This window comes from Staurois parvus, unplaced genomic scaffold (genome assembly GCF_062004578.1).
Source record: "Staurois parvus isolate SC_StPar_1 unplaced genomic scaffold, SC_StPar_1.0 ptg000334l, whole genome shotgun sequence".
Taxonomy (NCBI): Eukaryota; Metazoa; Chordata; class Amphibia; order Anura; family Ranidae; genus Staurois; species Staurois parvus.
The window spans coordinates 4,469,945-4,488,079 of record NW_028318130.1 but is presented as its reverse complement, the minus strand read 5'-3'; the positions used below and the strand labels follow the sequence as shown (position 1 = coordinate 4,488,079).

At 39.0% G+C, this 18,135-nt stretch overlaps 1 protein-coding gene across 2 annotated transcripts in view; it reads right to left on the bottom strand.

Moving 5' to 3' along the window:
- Positions 1–3,604: 3,604 nt before the first annotated feature.
- The window catches only part of GALNT7 (polypeptide N-acetylgalactosaminyltransferase 7), a 233,290-nt gene continuing 218,759 nt past the window's right edge, over positions 3,605–18,135 (bottom strand). For both annotated transcript variants that reach the window (XM_089684037.1, XM_089684036.1), the window contains exons 10-12: positions 15,224–15,322; positions 12,587–12,715; positions 3,605–9,431 (exon numbers count right to left, since the gene is read on the bottom strand). In XM_089684037.1, coding sequence (XP_089540163.1) covers positions 9,294–9,431; positions 12,587–12,715; positions 15,224–15,322 — 366 coding nt within the window. In that variant the 3' untranslated portion in view covers positions 3,605–9,293. The remainder of the gene's footprint in view (positions 9,432–12,586; positions 12,716–15,223; positions 15,323–18,135) is intronic.

Here is an 18,135-nt window from a genome sequence, read left to right as displayed (position 1 = left end):
TGCCTACAGAAGGATCTGGACATTGGCAAACCCAAAAAATTGTGGCCTGATATAACACCTTCTACTCTCAGCTTGCCTCTGTTTTTTGGTCATGTCTTAGGAGGTTGAATGCCTTCGGTCAGCTCCACAGAGAAAGGTCTTACCTTTTTTGTTAGCTAAGATTTTTTTTTTCTATCAAATTTTCTGCTGATTCACTGCATGAGCTGGTCTCCCTATGCAGCTATTCAGTTTGGCTATTTCTCAGCTTAACAGAGTGCTGTACACAGACTCAACTGAACTGAATGTGCAGGACTAGCCTGAAATAACCTTCAGACCAGTGTTTCTCAACATTTTTCAGTCAAGGAACCCTTTAAAATTATGGACAGTCCCGAGGCACCCCAATGTAAAAAACTATTCTAATAGTTTTATATAACACAGCAACATCCGCACATGTAGGACACCCAACATTAGAGGTGATTTATTCTTCCAAAGCAAATACACTTTTGCACAGGTGTACTGACTAGTATTCCAGTGTTTCTCTTCTCCCTCAATTTTTCTCCATCACTGAGCTAATATTACCCCAGTGCTGATGGAGAGGGGCAGGGGAGGGTCAAATTAGGATGCTGTACAGGCAGCTGATATCCTCCTTATCAACTGATGGTGTCATTGGTTGTTAGGATACCGACAGATAGAAGGTCGTAATTGTGCACAATGAAAACCTATGACTTTGTGTAACTAAAAGGCAGGCTTGTTCCACCAGCTGGCTTTTTTAGACATTTTGCCAAAGCACCCCTGAATAAACCTCAAGGCACCCTGGTTGAGAAAGGCTGCTTTGGACAATGCTGTTTTCCAAACTAGATTAAAAAGTACTGGTTTAGTTAGCTGCAAAGCATTTTCCAGGTCCAGCACTGCAGGACAGCCTGTCTCTGTTTGCTTACTGCGCCAAACAACAGCAGTGACCTCCTTATTATGACCATTGGATATCCTTGCAAGTTCCTGCTTCTGTCAGTTTTATGGTGAAAAGGGTTAATGCTGAGGGACTGAACATTAACCTGAACTGCTAAGTGGGGTGTGTTAAATGCTCAACATTCAGCCTTGGGGAAGCACGTTCCCACTGCTGCTCCTTATTGCAAATGACACGCGGGTCATTGGATCCTACCTCTGCTACCCAGCATGCGTTTTGTTGTAATTTCTTTACGCGCAGGACTCTTGTCATGTCAGTAATCCCAGGCTCAGGATTCACTGCAGTGAGCCTCAGGTCTATAGTGATGACAGTTCCTTTGCTTGACTCTCTCTGAAGACTCACCCCTTGGAATGAGCATGCTCTGTACAGTGCAAACTGCACTACTATTTTCTCCCATTTGTTCCCCCAATAAGGGAGCACATATAGTGCTGGTGTCAATGAACCAGCATTGGTCATCCAGCCACTGTTTTTGCATACGTCACTTGACTTAAACCTCACCAAAGACACAGTTCACCTTTGTGGTTGCAATGTGCTGTCAACGTTTTTTTATATTCCCCTTCCAGCACTGTGGGGCCATGTCTTATTCCAGTCCTGATTTCCCACTTACCCTACAGGGGGCTTGGGTGTGACTTTAGTACCTTTTGAGTGTGATTTTACATCATCTCCCTTTCACAATTGGCTCTAGCAATGTTTTGGGCAACCTGAGTGCAGGGGCCCCAAACCCCTTTGCCCTCTCGCCAATGGAGTGAGAACAATCCAATGTGGCCATTATGTATTCTAGTTCACAGTCCTTGGAAGACCTCTGTTGAGAAATCCAGGCACTTTACCCAGTGGTTCTGCTCCTATCTGTTCTCATTTTCAAAAAGAAAGGGAGTATTTTCCCAATTTTGGACTTAAAGACTCTCAGAAAACACTCAACATTGTTCTGCAAAAGCCACTCTCCAACAGGCAGACTATAAGGCCTCGATAGACATCTGAGATGCATATCTGCATGTTCCATCCGTCCATAATGGTGAATGTGAATTTAAGTTGCAAGGTGTTGCAGACAGCTCTTTAAGCTCCATTTGCTTGAATTGAAGTGCAACTGCTGTTACTGTTGGGGTTACACACTCTTCATTCCTTAAACTGTATGGGTACCTCCCTGAGCTCATGATTATGAACCACCATGTGTCCTTCAAGGGATGACAAAGGAAATTCCTGTATACAGTGAGGGCGGGTAGAAGAGGTGTTTTGGCTCCTAGGGGTTTCAGTTAAGGCTTGTGTCCAGTCCACAGTATAACCCACTGTTCATTAATATGAAAAACTATGAACACTGTCTCTCAATGGAAGCCATGGCTTCATGGCCAATTACTGCCCACAATACATAATGGGAATGGGTTAACTTGGGCATACTATTGGTGAATGGCCCTGTGTCCTACAATTAACTGTTCTGCCTGCACCCCTCAATATTCCCATGGAAAGAACCACAGCTATTATAACGAATACCACTTAAAGCCATGGCCACAGTGAATTCTGCTGGGGACACATGAAGGTAAGAAGAGTCAATTCTAAAGTAAACAAAGCAAAAATCCTAATTCACATATACTAAAGTTCTTACAGTGACATTGCCAGAATATATCGTCCTTCACATTCCAGTATTATATTCTGGTACAGGCTGCTAGTATATCATATTTTTCTCTACACTGTCAGTCTCTGAGATGTACAAATTGCCCAATAAATATACCGTACCTGCAAGTCAATCCAAGTCTCTAACATTCATCGTTAAAAGTTTTACTCTGCCATATGGTATGGTTTTTCCAGCCAGCTTTACATTCTGTAGTGATGTAGGAGCCAGCAGGGGGAGCAGATCTGACACACCAGGAAGTTCCGAATACTTGCATCATTTAGAGATTTGCAGCATGCCAGGATTTTAAGACACATATAGGGGTATATGAGGTTAACTTGTGTGACATTAATGCATAAAAACATAAGGACTTACATATCGACATGTTATTTCTAATAAGTGGACTTATTCCCCCAAAATCACATTTAGGAGGGTAGGGAAAGTCTGATGCTAGTTGGCAGCTGAGAAGTAGTAACACCACAATAAGAACTTGATGATTCATAAGGCCCTAAATGGAACTCTGTATGCTACTTGAAGAGATCAGTTTGTTCTCCCTACTGTGACCTGCAGTGTTCCCAGCATCTGTTTACAATGTATCTCCATCAAAGTTCACAAAATTACTTTGATTATTCCAAGTTTCATGAATTTCCAAATCAGCATCATGCAACTGATAATTATTATCAAGTTTTGATTGGGAACTGAAACATTCTTAACACTATAGTAACAAGAATAATCTGTGTGTTCTACCTAAGAGTATTAATGGGCCAACTGTTCTATTCAAGCAGCAGTTGTCTTTGCTAAATATATATCTCACAGAAATTCTTTTTGTTGTGAAGAGTTGTTTAGCCAAAGTGCATTTATGGGTCTACTAGGCTGCATTATCAAGCTATCAACTGACATTCCCTCTTGGATGATATATATGCACGTCTTCTTGAAGGTTATTAATAAAAATCGTTAACCAGTAAATGCACAATTCAAGTAATGTCTGATGCCTGTAAACCAAATGTAACCCATACTTGAATGTGTCATTGCCTCAGTTAAGAAAGAGAACAAGAACAATAAATTAAAATATTTATTCTCGCACCTAGAAAAACAAGCAACCCCAAATTAACAAGAATGTCCCCAATATTACCATAGTAAAATGTATCTGTACAATTTCTACAGAAACATACAGTGTATCAAAATCTGCATAAATCAAACTAAAAAAAAATGAGTAGAAATGCATAGTGGTGGTATCATTTTACAAAGCGAAGCATGGGAAACAGAAACAATACAGGATCAGCTCACTATGGGTTAATGAGATGATGTCTCAGTCTACACACTTAAATTCACAGATAGCTTTAATTGCACAAAATATCCATGTTATATATACACAACCCGCACATTGTGTGCCACCTTCCTACAGGAATGCATAGTGCATGATACAAAGATCCACTCAAACCAGAAGTTGATTCTCATACCCCTTATTTATCTTCAACATTTTTAAATATAGTAGATAACAAGAAATACATTGCAACGTACTGATCCTTGTGAATAAGGTTAGTGGTGTTTAACCTTCTTCATGTATACTCCTTTCATGACCATAACCAAGTAACAGTGTGGGTTTATTAAGATAGCATCCAGAGGAGTCTGCAATATTTGTCAACGTAAATCTCCAGTAAGTGCAACTCAAAAGGCCTGTAAATGCCTTGCAGATGCAAAAAAATGTACTTATGCGACATGTCATGGCCACATAGCACTCCTTTGTCAAGGTGACCATTTGTCACCTTGACACGCCTGTGCAGTCCCAAAATGTAGGTATAAAAGTTGCATAAGAACATTTTTCTGCATCTCCAAGGAACTTGTGTGCTGGCATGTTTGTTTGGTCACGCTTATTTTTACAATTCACGGAAGTTCCAGGTAAGCATGGGTTAGGAAATGCAAAAACTTTACATTTGTTCTTTTAACTTTCAACTGTCCATACAACAATTAAACTTTTACCCAGCATTAAAACAGAACAAGTGTTAAAGAGGAACTAAACCCTCCTTTCGTTTTCAGCCAAGGAAGCTGCCATCTTAGCCTCTGCTTGATCTTCTGAACTGCCATGTGATCAGTTATGACACCAGCCATTTGATGGTTTGACAGTTGAGAGCACAAGGAAATGTGACAGTTACATTCCTGACATGTGTCGGCAATATAACAGTTTTTTGAAACTGCTAAATTGATAGGTTTAGTTCGGCTTTAAAGCCCAACTGAACTTTCAGTTTGAATTAGTGAAATACATTCCAGGTGCATAAAAAGGAAAGGTGTGCAAACTCTTACAGTTATTTTTTTGTAAATCATCCAGAGTAGAAAAGCCTGCCAGCATACTGCAGAGTGGGACCCATGCTCTCTGCGGGGAAGCAGTGATCTCTTTGCAGAGGTCCAGTGCTTCCCGTTAAGTCAGAGCTCTCCAGTGGAGATTATGAGTTTTATGGATTGCAGAGCTATAGGTCTGATTCAGTAAGGGGTGAGTCGAACTTCTGCAATCAGAGCACTTTTCCACTCAGACTATAGCTGCTTTAGACAGAAAACTAACTGTAAGACATTGTACACCTTTTGTTTTGATGCACATTTAATGTATTTAGCTTATTAAAATGAAGGTTTAATTGGTCTTTAAGGGAGCTTGATGTTGATTGATATTAGGTGCTTTTCATTTGCCTGCCTGCATTTAGGCTAAGACCTTCTCTCTTATAGTTCCATTGAGAAGGCCATTTGGCTGCAGTCCTTGGAGAAAAAGCACGTTCACCCCAGCCCCACCTATATATAATTAAATTAATGCAGAATTCCCGAATTCTTCCATATTTATCCAAGAACTAAATGTCATGGCTTTATATATGGAGGGGGACAGTAGAAGAATATTGTACAACTCCTGCCAACCAATGCCTCCACTACAGCCTAGAAGCCAGAGGATACTTTAAACACAACTGTTCTGAGAGAATTACATATGTCGCCATTTCTCACCTTCTTTTTGAAAATGCGATTTGTCTGGTTAGTACCGCCTGGTTTCAATATCTACTGAGTTCCAGGACCAGAACAAGTATGCAACAAGTGAAGTAAGAACACCCAGTTCAGTGACTCAAAGTATTGAAGCCAACTGATAGGCAGCTAATTAATTTTAGATAGAAGCAATAGCGATGGCAACCCACATATTTAACTCAGTACAGGTTCCCTTCCACAATAATAACCTAGAATGCGTATTCAAAAGCAACTTGCAACAGAACACTTAGATTTACAACAATCCAGTAAGTACAAAATATAATTTTTGCCTCAGGCTAGCTTCATGTTGCAGTACCCACAATGCACAATTATGCACCATGCAACGCACTTGCATTGCAGCTCAACACAGGTTTAGTATAAAACTTTTGAAGCTTTACAAAGAGAAATAAAAAAAGTGATAGTGGTAGCAACCTATGGTGAGCCAGCATATAGGTTTGCAAAAACAAAGGGATTTGTATGTATGTAATAGCAAAAATTCATATTTAGTTTCAGGACATCAAATCAGTGGAATATTGCTGGGGGTCTCTTGATGAATTCAAAAGCATTCACATGCCAAAAGGTGAAAGAAAAAACCCTTGTTGAATTATTTTTTAACTAACTTCAGATCTCAAAGAACTACCAGTCGGTGTACATTTCTGGACACCCCTTCTTGGACCCAGTAATTTTATTGGTAGATCACTGCACAATAAATGAATGATAGTACCCCAATTCAGAGTTGGGAGGTGGTAACAATGCATGATATAAGTGGCCCCAGATTAAAAGCTTTTTCACCCAAAAGGGATCATATTACTGTTTAACCTGTTTTTCCATTTTTATTCAATGTGGACCTCTTTGGTTTTGCCCATTTTAAATATGACTACATATATATTTATATATATATATATATTGCTTTAGTCAATCCGATCTGGATTATCTTTTTTTATCCAGCAGGCAAGGGGTTAAAGGTAGTAGTCTTGAGTACTGTGATTACTCATGAATTCTAAACTTAGATGTCTAATGGATCCCCTTATTAACTGCGCCCTCCCTCTAAATTCAATATTGAATTAACTTACAGCATAGCCATTTTTGTCTATACATAGCACTTTTCCAACTACAAAATCGATCCTTACTTTTAATGCACACTTTAAAGTATATATGATAATAATGAGGCATACAGGCCTGGATATCTGAAACCCTCCACATACACCTTATAATCCAGATCTATTAGCAGTTTAACAAGGAAAAATTATAAGCAGGCAACGGTGAACGTTTGGTTTTCTATATTATATTTTAAGCCCCAATAAATAAATACACAAAAGTAGATGCAACCACCTGTCGTGAAAGGCTAATCTAATGTTCTGTTCCCATGTATGCTTCCTAGTCAGCAGGGTGTAATAAATATTGCTATTCCTGCTCATTCAGAGTATAGGTATTAGATTCAGCTCTATTATTATGGTAAAGTACCAGTTGTCAATAGATATGGCTGCCAAATCATCTGATATGTACAACGCCTATTTCTCAGTACCCATACATCGCTTCTTTAGTGTAATGTTACAAAAGACAGAACTGAATTCATCCATTTAGCGAACCATTTGTTTTGTATCTGACCTTACAATGCTCTTTGGTCCTGTACATTTTTGCCACATAATCTAACATTGCACAAGGTACCAGCACATGACCTTTGTAAATTCGTCACCGACCTTTGCAAATGTTACATAACAATTAAAATGTTTATTTTTGGCCCCATAACTAAACGAAATTGGCAAAGCTGTAGTAAAAATAATGCAACTGCATAAGAAAGTAAAATCTGTACTTACTATCACACATATAATGGATTAAATCTAAAGTTATTGCAGTGTGCTGAACTCATTGATATGGCTGTAAATAAATGTGGACAGTACATTTTTTTTCTTGCAGGCTTTATAGTTTGCTATCGCAGGTAATAGACTGATCATTGAAGGTACTTCTGTAGAATCCATGTAGGTTGGTCGATCTTTTGTGTTTTCTCAAGTTAGAGATTTTGTGATATATCTTCGGTGTCTTTTATTTAAGAAAACACTGACACAAAACAGTAATGACAACACAGCATCGACCCCATTACCATCCTGCATAGTTCACTTAGAAGTTTTTTTTAAAAAAGCTTCCATAAATATGTATGGCATCTATAAATAATGGTTCTGTTACTGATACTGCCAACTTTCTAGACAGAAGAATGTGCCCTATCAGATACCCCAAAATCAATTACGTTAATGCTCCGTGTCGTTACTATGCCTTCAAAGATTTACATAAAGCACTAGAACAGACACTGTTTAGCTTTGGCTAAATGCACAGAATTGTTGTTCCATTGCATGTTTACCAACTTTTAAAGACCTTGATACTAAGGGCCGGTTCTCACGACAATTTATGCATTCTAGATGTGCTTCTGCATGTGCGTTTTTGATGCATTCTGGTGCATTTCTGATGTGTTTGAGTGCATTTCCCCCCTTCCTTTTTTTTTCTTCATATCAATTAAAGACATGCATTCTGGTGCATTATACCACATTTCAGATGAGTTCCGTACAGAAAAAATGCAGCATGTTCTACTTTTGTTGACTGCACTGGTGTGAACTAGGGCCATTGGAATCCATGTTAAACACTGTCCATGCATTTTTGAAGCAGAATAATGCACTGGACTGCATTTAGTGTGAACCGGCCCTGAATGTGTTTTGTAGCTGGTGACAGCACAAGGAGGACAACACTTTAAACTTTATCCAACACATTTATAGTATTCAGGCACTGCCACTGAGCAGGTCTTGCAGATGTAAATTATTCCAACCAGTTTCATAGAGACAGAAAGTCACCTGAGATCTGCTGATAAAAAGAAAGTATCAGATTTTACAATGTTCTATAACACCTCATGGGGACTTTTATTGTGGCAATAACTGGTACACTGTGCAAGAGCTTTCACTCTTTCTAATGTATTCAGTTTTAGAAGTGCAGATGCTTTAGAGTGTAGGGTGGAGTTACCATTAAAACTTCTATATATGACTTCAAGTTTGAGGATTCCTTTACCATATACATCCTAGAATTATTCCAAGTTCCTGTATTTACAGTGTATCAGTCTGCTCCACCATGACACCTGTGGCCTGGAACACTGTCTGTCCACCCAGCAGCAAAATATTTAACCAATGAACTCTCTATGCATCTCTTCTTACAGACAACCAAAACATTTTTGGATTCCATCTCTTACATATGGTAAGCATATACTTCTCCTAAAAAAATATGAAAGAAATGGAAGAGGCACTAAAATTTTCCCAATTTTACCATCCAAACAGCAGCACAGACAAAGGCCACGATTACCGAAAGACTGTGGCAGTGCTTTGAAAAGAAAAAGAAGAGTGAAAAGTAAACTGAGAGCTAGTTAATCACCAAGACACAGACATGTCTCACTAATTAAATGATTTTCAAGTGTGTGTTAAAAACTACCTTCCAACCCCTGAGTAGAATCCCGAGAAATAGAGTCTTTAGCTTTGTTCCTACAAACAGAGCTAGAAGCACTTTAACAAACATTATCTTGGACCAAGATGATGTAAACGTGTAAAAAGTTTAAAGGTTAAAGCAGTCTTGTAAACATTAACTGCAGGATGACCCAGTGTTCATTGGGTAGGTCTCCGTTATCCTTCATTGAGTGTTGACTGTACAGAGTTACTCATTGCAGCAGGTTTCAGGCTGGCTTCAGCCAATGTAATCTTCATTTCTTGACTTTTCACTTTATACACTAAGGATGTTGTTCATTTCCCACTTCTGGGATGATTTGCTGGAGTCACAGTCTGACAAGAACACTTGGTGAAGAACCTCCGAGCGATCCAGGCATTTTCCGGTAGGGATATGGGTAAATCTGTGTATGTTCTACAGGAGGGAAAAGAGACATTAAAGCAAATCCCAAACATTTGCTTTATATTAGAAAAAATCTTTCCTAACACCAGGTTATTGTCTGGCAGAGAAAGAAAGGAAGACCTGTCTTCTGAAATGAACTCACCTCTATCTGTATATGTGACATCCTGAGTCAGTTTTGCCAGGACTGGTGCATACGTGTGCTTATAGAATAGTACCACTTTTTTTTACTGTAACTAAGATCAAACTACAATTTCTAAAAAATATTTTTGCCCTCATATTCCTCTAATAAATAAAAAGCCAATAAAAAAGTGCTTTATACTTCTGAAGCACTGCATTCTGGGAGGTTACATTCTCCCCATATCCAGTAGGATCAGGTATTTTTTGAAAGCGCAATAATCAGTCACTAGCTCACAACGATCACAATGACCAATTACAGTGATCACAAATGTAATCGCATACATGTGTTTATATTGGACAGCCCTCTCCTTCCTCTTACAATGGAGGAAGGGGAATCATTATATAATTACTACAATTACAAATAAGTTGGAATGCTGTCTAAAATCTACATAAAAACAGAATGCAATGATTTGCAAGTCTCATAAACCCATATTTCATTTACAATGGAAAATAGAAAACATATGAAATGTTAGAACTGAGAAAATAAAATTTAAAGAAAAGAAATAAGGTAATTTTGAAATTGATGGGCGCAACACATCTCTAAAAAGTTAGGACAGGGCCATGTTTACCACAGTGTAGCACTCCCTCTTCTTTTAACAACACTAAACATCTGGGAACTGAGGAGATCAGTTGATGGAGTTTTGGTAGAGGAATGTTTCTCCATTCTTGCCTGATATAGGATTAACTGCTAACTGTAACTGCTCCTTTGTCGTATTCTTCCTTTCAAGATGCACCAAATATTTTCAATTGGTGAAAGGTTTGGGCTGTAGGCAGGCCAGTTAACCACCTGGACTCTTCTACTACAAATCCATGCTGTTGTCATAGATGCAGTATGTGGTTTAGCAGTATCACGCTGAAATATACAAGTCCTTCTCTGAAAAAGATGTCCTCTGGAGTGGAACATATGCTGCTCTAAAACCTGGATATATCTTGATGCATTGATGGGGCATTTCCAGATGTGCAAGCTGTCCATTCCATATGCACGAATGCACCCTCATACCATCAGAGATGCAGGCTTTTGAACAGAGCACTAATAACAAACTGGAAGGCCCCTCTCTTCCTTAATCCAGAAGACACGGAACCTATGGTTGCCAAAAGGAAAGTCAAACTTCATCTCACCATAGACCAGTTTTTGACTTTGCAACAGACCATTCTAAATGAGCTTTGGCCCAGAAAATATGGTAGCGTTTTTGGATCATGTTCAAATATGACTTTTTCTTTGCATGATAGAGCTTTAACTTGCATTTTTGGATTGGATTGCATACTGTGTTCACAGTGATTTTTGGAGGTATGCAGTGATGTCATAACAGAACCATGCCTGTTTTTAATACAGTACCATTTGAGGCCTTGACCCTTGTGCACTGAAAATTTCTCCAGATTCTCATAATCTTTTGATATTATGTACTGTAGATGATGATGAATTTAAGTCTTTGACATTTTATATTGAGTCACATTATTCTGAAATTGTGAAAAGCACTCTAAAATTTGTCGAACATATTGGTGAACCTCTGCCAGTCTTTACTTCTGAGACACCCTGACCCTCTGGGATGCTCTTTTTATACCCAATCCTGTTACTGACATGTTTGTCAATTAACCTAATTAGCTGCAAACTGTTCCTCCAGCTCTTCCTTGTTAGTACCATTTACTTTACTTTTGTTGCCCTGTCTCAACATTTTTGAGATGTGTTGGTACCGTTAATGTCAAAATTACCTTATTTTTTTTCTCAGTTTAAACATTTCATATGTTTTCTATTGTGATTAAAATATGGGTTTATGAGATTTGAAAATCATTGCATCCTGTTTCTATGTAGATTTTACACAGCGTTCCAACATTTTTTTTTTTAATTGTGGTCGTAGAAGATGACAGGCAGCAGCAGACTGTAGAGGTCTTTACTAGATTGTGGGACCAGTTTTAACCCTTTCACCAACATCCTTCTACTGTACATCTCAGCTCCATCCTGTCCCTGAATGTGACCATATATTAACGTATGTACCCTATACATTAACCCCTTTACCTTGTCCTTCTCTTGTATATGATCTGATGCGTTGTATCTTGTGCAACATTACCAAGCTCCATGCTTTAACAACATCAATAGCAGCAGGTTTGTTTATCTCCAAAAAAAAGCTGTGTCAAAAAATGAGATAACCTAGGGGTATTTACTTCACGAAAATGGGATAATTTCAGGGGTGTTTGTACTGTTCTGACACTGACAACTGGCCTGGTAATGAATGGGGTATTTACAGGCTAATACTGAAGTGGTTAAAATGCTGCTGAAAACTTTCAATATACATTTTACTAAGCAGTCCAGGATCTGATGCCCTCTCTATTGAAAAAAAAAAAAAACACTTCTAATATATAATAGACAGAGGAACCGAACCTCTAATTGAATCTCATTTGTTCACCTGCAAAAATCTGAAGAGGGTGAATAGTCACAAACAAGCTTTAACATTGTAAATTCTACACATGGTACCTAACAGTTAAAGCAATGGAGATTCCAAAAACACCAAAATTCCATTCACACTTGTACATTGCTATAACACACATTTAAACATGCAGTTCATCTGCTATATGTGAGGTGAGTTGCTGTGCTATTCACTGTGAATAGATCCCCAATGCACCGTGCAGTACATTACAATGCACCGTAATGCACATATAAAAAAAAAAGATCTTTGTGTTTTTTTTCATCTGTCGAATAGGTTTCATTAACACAGCACACTAGCATGTGAAGGCATGTTAATGTGCCACAACAGATCAGTAAAGTGAGAATCTGCGCTAATTGTGTTCTGTTTATCGCAGAAAGGATTGTATCAGAGCTATGTAATGTGGTCATTTTTTTATGCCTTTATTGTTTTATGTAGTGGACAGCCAAACCTAGGCTGGTGGACAATGTCACCTGTAGACTATATTTAATTCATAAATATTGCAAATTAAATTTATTATAGAAATGCGTAATGTGCACTTTGTAAATATAAACAGACTTCCGGACATACCTTGAAGTATTGCCACTCTTTGTATTCATTTAAATTACAGTGTGTAATCATAACTTTCGATCCATCTGGCCCTTTACTGAGACACTGGTCATACTGCATGAATTGATTAGCTTCATTAATTCGGAAAAGCTAGCAAAATAAAAAAACATTGCCTAATTAACAAGAATGCATAAAACTGCTATTAAACCACAAATTGCTTATTGGTTGCCTTTCATAACCATTTTCTAAAGATTTATATGCCTTATAATATATTTAAGAGAGAAAATGTCAGGAAACCCTTGAAGCCCAACTCCAGGTTCAGCTCCCCAGTTCTCTCCCCTTCCTCCTAGGAATACCTCCCTCTGTTGTATGTGTCCCGTTTTTATTCATTAAACGTATAGTTTTCTGTATTAATCAGGCTGGTCATGTAACACACAGGGTCTTCTTTAGATTTACTTTTTGCATTGGGTGGTCTTGGTTGATTCTGACAGCAAAGATGACATCACCTTTGCATCACTATATTGTGAATGAAAGGTGTAGTGGTGATGCCCCCTCAGTGGTGTGGAAAAAGCTACTGGTACCAGGCTGGTGTTTTCAAATGGGGGCCATTCCCTTTAAACGTCCCCCTCTTAAGGAACCCAACAATATTTTTAGCAATACAGGCTGTAACCTACATAGTAACAGACCTAATTCTGTATCCCAACACACAAAACCCCCATCTATTCCACAGTCCATTATGAAAGTACCCCACTAGTAATCCCCTCATTTGGCAATGGAGAATAACCGGTGTAAGGGAGCTGGGGCAAAAGGACCATATAGTATGCGTTTAAGCTGCCCTAAGAGAAACAAGTCTGCTTTTCCCCTGGGCAGAAACTTACATTCCAACTCTCTTGGCCACACATATCCCTGGAGTAGGCAATTCCTAAGCTACCAACTCTGCACTCCCCAGATCTTTCCATTTATGTCTCCCCATTGATGAAGATCCTTTCTCAAATGCAGTGCAAGATACAGAAGGATAGAGTCTTAGGAATTCTCATCACACCAAACTGGCCCAGAAGGAAGTGGTATACAGGCATACTCTAACTTCTATCAGATGAGCCTTGGCCTCTTCTAACCAGACCAGATTTACTGGCCTGAGGACCCCTATTCCAACCTGCTTCTCAACTGCTAGCTTTAATCGCATGGCTTTTGAAATCCAAGTCCCAAAGATAGGGCTATTTCTGACTCCCACTTTACTCAGAGCAAGACTCCCATAAGATTTTCCATTGCTTATTTTTCTTGGTGCAAAGGCAGACAATTGACCACTAGAGAGTACTCCATCACTTGTACTTTGGCCTTTTAGTCTGGTCTGAACCCCCGTCTAGCTCTGTGTACCTTCTACCTAATCCATTCTCTACCAGAAGCTTCTTGCCTTGCAATCTACAAGACTTTTTTCAGGGAGTTGCTCATATAAATCCCTCACTTCTTCCTACTGTGTCACCTTGGGATCTCTATCTCATGTTCTCTGTCCTTCAGAGATCCCCTTCTGTACTGATTAGAGACATTCCTTTGGAAGACAACACTTGTAAAGTTGCCTTCCTGGTTGCCATTACATCTGAATTGTTTCTGAATTGGTAGCTTTCGTGTAAAGAGTATTTTCTTGTTTTGCACAGGGACACGGTGGTTTTGAGGCTCAATACCTTCCTTTTACCTAAGATGGTCCATTTTTTCCTACCCCAGTGAGGACATTGCTCTCCCTTTCCTCTGTCCCACTTGAAGACATGACAAGGAAATAGCCTTACATTGCCTGATGTGGCCAGGCCTGTTAGGTACACATGGCAGACACAGCCTCTCTTTGCAAGAGTCCCACTTTGTTCTGCTTGGAGGTCCTCATAAAGTATATTTTATTTCCTGATCCACCATTGCCAGGTAGATCAAACTACTTTTTTCCAGGGCCTATGCCCTTAAGTAAAGGGTTCCTCCCTACCACATCAAAGTGCATTCCACCAGGACTGCTGGTGTCTCTTTAGCTTTTCAGCAACAAGCATCTTTATACCATATTTGAAAGGCTGCTATCTTGTCCTCTGTTCACAAATTCTCTAGGTTCTACCAGGTAGATATTCAGGCCTTGACTGATGCAAGCTTCATCTGCAATGTGCTTAGAGCTGCATCTCAGTGTTTGCAGGTTCTTTAACCACTTGCCATCCTCCCTATAACAGAAGTACTGCTGCAGGGCGCCAAATTACGTATATATAAGCGATTTGCATTTCCAGTTAGGGGGCGCGCACACCACCCTACCCACGCCGCTATTGGCAGCTGGGGATGTCAATCACCAGGTCCTGGACGGAGATTCCTGGCTGCCACTCGGTGACTGTCAGCAAAGCTGACATTGGAGAGACCTGTGTGTAAACAACACAGGTCTCTCTCCTGTCAGCATGGACATGCTGCTTTGTATCTCTCTGCACAGTAGAGAGATACAAAGCAGCATGTCTCCTGAGTAAAACAGCACACAATGTAAAACTCACACCTGCATGATAGTTTATCTGTCATTTAACATTTCTATAATTATTTAACATATATTATGACCTATTAGCATCACAATTTACTGCTGCAAGAAATAATGCAGATATTATGGTTAATATTGGTAGCCATACCTGTATCGACTTAAATTTAGCTCACCTGGTTTCCACCCATTCTGTGACAGGCTCCAATTTCCACAATTCCTCCATTAGTGTGCCCCATGCTGTCTATGCAGTAATTGGTATCCAAACCTCGCACCTTAAAAAATATTTACTTACATTTATCATCAAGTCACCACCACGATCATAACAAATAATATTTTCTTATACTAATGACAACTTACACTGTATATGAAGAGTTAAGTTTGCTTATTTGCATTTCTCTTGTGTTTTTTTTGTGAGACTTAAATGACCAAAATGAACAAAAACGTATTGTACAGGAAGTTATAATTACACGTAATTTACATAGTGCCAACAACTGGTGCTGCAATTGAAGGCAAAAGGATAAGGAGGGTCCTGCCCATGAGAGCTTGCAATCAAAAGATAATAACTGTGAGCGATAAGTTGATGGAGAAAGTGGAAGCACGGTTTTTAGGTGGAGGTGGGAAAGGCTGCCCCTAAGAAATGAGTTTTCAGGGATTTTATAAAAAGGTAGGCAAAGTAGAAGAAACTGATATAAAACTTTCCAGGGGATGTGAGAGGCTCTGGAGAAATCCTGGAATTATATATTGCTATCATTTAAAGTTATGTGCTTAACCTGTCCTATAAATAAGCCCTTGTAAGCACACTCAAATTGAAAACGTAGGTTGATTTTAGACAATTAGGAATGGTGGGTAGGGTCATTAGCATCAGCATAAACTTACCTGTTCATAGTAACAAAGAAATTATGAAGCCATCAAGTTCTGGGTCATGTGCTTAATCCTGATGCAGCTATGCACAGTGCAGAAGTGCTGCAGGTCAAGGTCATGTGACACAGAAACAAAATAATGTAGAATACCATTGCTAGGGTGTGCAAGTAAGTTTAGTCTGACTTATAACCCCTACTCATTTTTTCTTATGCATCTTTAATTGTTTGGTGTGCCTAAAACTCATTTAGGTAATCTTTAAAGTCAGGTGGTACAGCCGCTGTGATTACGCTGTTTTTAGCTTTAAATATGCAATGGTGTCTAAGATAATGGTTTTTAAATTCATATGATTTAATTGAACAGCAATAAAATACAAGTGACAGTTTGTATGTATACAATATGAATATATGTTAAAATAACACAAGATATGACTGTTGCAGTCTGCTTTAGATGATGCGGTACACATTATTGTCTCCTGTAAAACTACATGTCCCAGCATTCTCGGCCAGTCTCAGGACATGCCAGGGCTCAGAGTTCCACAGCAGCTTAGCCAAGACTGCTTTAAGAAAGAACACCTGGAACAATATATAGAAATTTTGAGCAGAAATGCTCCACTAGAGGTCAGAGCTGGAAAGGTCTGTAGCAGGAATAACTGTAAAAGACTAAATACATAAAAATAAAAAAAAAAACAAAATCCCCCAAAAAGTCTGCAGATATCACACGATTCACAGTCCCATTAATGTCCAAGGTTATATATGCAGAATGTGCAGTGCGCACACACCCCAAGTAACATGTTAAGCAGAATGGTCTGCAGAGAAATGCCAAGTACATTGCATCAATAAGAAATGTGCCTTCCATGTGACGGGAGTGCTCCACTCACATTTATACATAGGCAAAGACCTGGGAATGTGTCATGTGTAAAGTGCCTACTGCCCTTAAAGTGTTACTAAACCCACAACAGTAAAATCAGTCTGTATATGCAGTAAAGCATGCTTGTTATACTCACTGTGGAACCTAAGGGGTTAATCCGCAGCACTGTGTAAAAAGGATGTTTGATCCTGTCTTCACTGATCCTCCCCTTCGTCTACTGTCCCCAATCCATCTGCTGATAGAACAGAGCCTTGGGGCAAGCTGCACATGCTCAGTTTGGTGTGTATTGATAGACTTTTTTCTTTTCTAGGGAGAGTGCATGCGATCAACACAGGGCCAATCAGTGCTATCCAGACAGAGGGTCAGGGATTATGCAGTCTATGAAAAATCCTTCTACAAGCTTTAACCAGTGCTTTGCTGGACACTGATAGAAGTCACAAGCTGATGAGAAAAGGTATTTAGCAGTTTATATTTACTAACATAATTGCATTTCTATGTTTTGTGTACTGCGGGAGACCAGATATAGTGAATGCAGGGTCCTGGGTTTAGTAACACTTTAAGCCCATCTCCATCCAAAACTTTTTATTGTTTTCTTTTTTCAGGAGTGGGGAAGAGGTACAGAATCTGTGGGCTTTATATTGCAATCTGCTTACCTACAGGGGAGATTTCCATTCACTTCCTGCCATGACAGAAGTAATGGGTAATCATTCCAACAAACAAAAGAAAAACACATTTTTAGTGGGGAAGACAAAAATACTCTATACGACCAAAAGTTTGTGTACACCAGACCATTGCACCTAGATTAGAGATTGCTTGATAACCCATTCCAATATCATGGGAATTAATACATTTATAAATATATTTATATACTTTATTTGCTATAAATGTTTTGTTGAAAAAACCTTCCCACACCGCTACAGAAACCGTCTTTCTGTGCATAGCCTTCTGATTTAAATTCCTTGCAGTATAGGCAAAGAAATAAAGATGGATCGTAGTTTTCTTGCATAGAGCAGAAGTCAGCTCTGTGCTAGAAAATATATTCCCCCATTCTATCACCTTACTCAGAGATTTTCAATTTTGAGGTACTTTGTATCTAAGTACAGTGTCAGATTCTTGTAGAGAGTCCTTATTATAGGCCCTAACACAGATTTTGTGTTTATGCTAACTAGCGTCAACCGACAAATGTACATTTTGCTAGAAAAACCAATCATCTTGGTCTACACTGTACACTCCACCTCCAAAAACAGCTTGTTCTTTTAAGATACCAACCAAAAATGAGGTCAAACGTGAAAGGCAGTATTACAAAAAAAAAAAATAATTCTGCAGCTGCCTTGCCCAAACAAGTTATGATATAAAT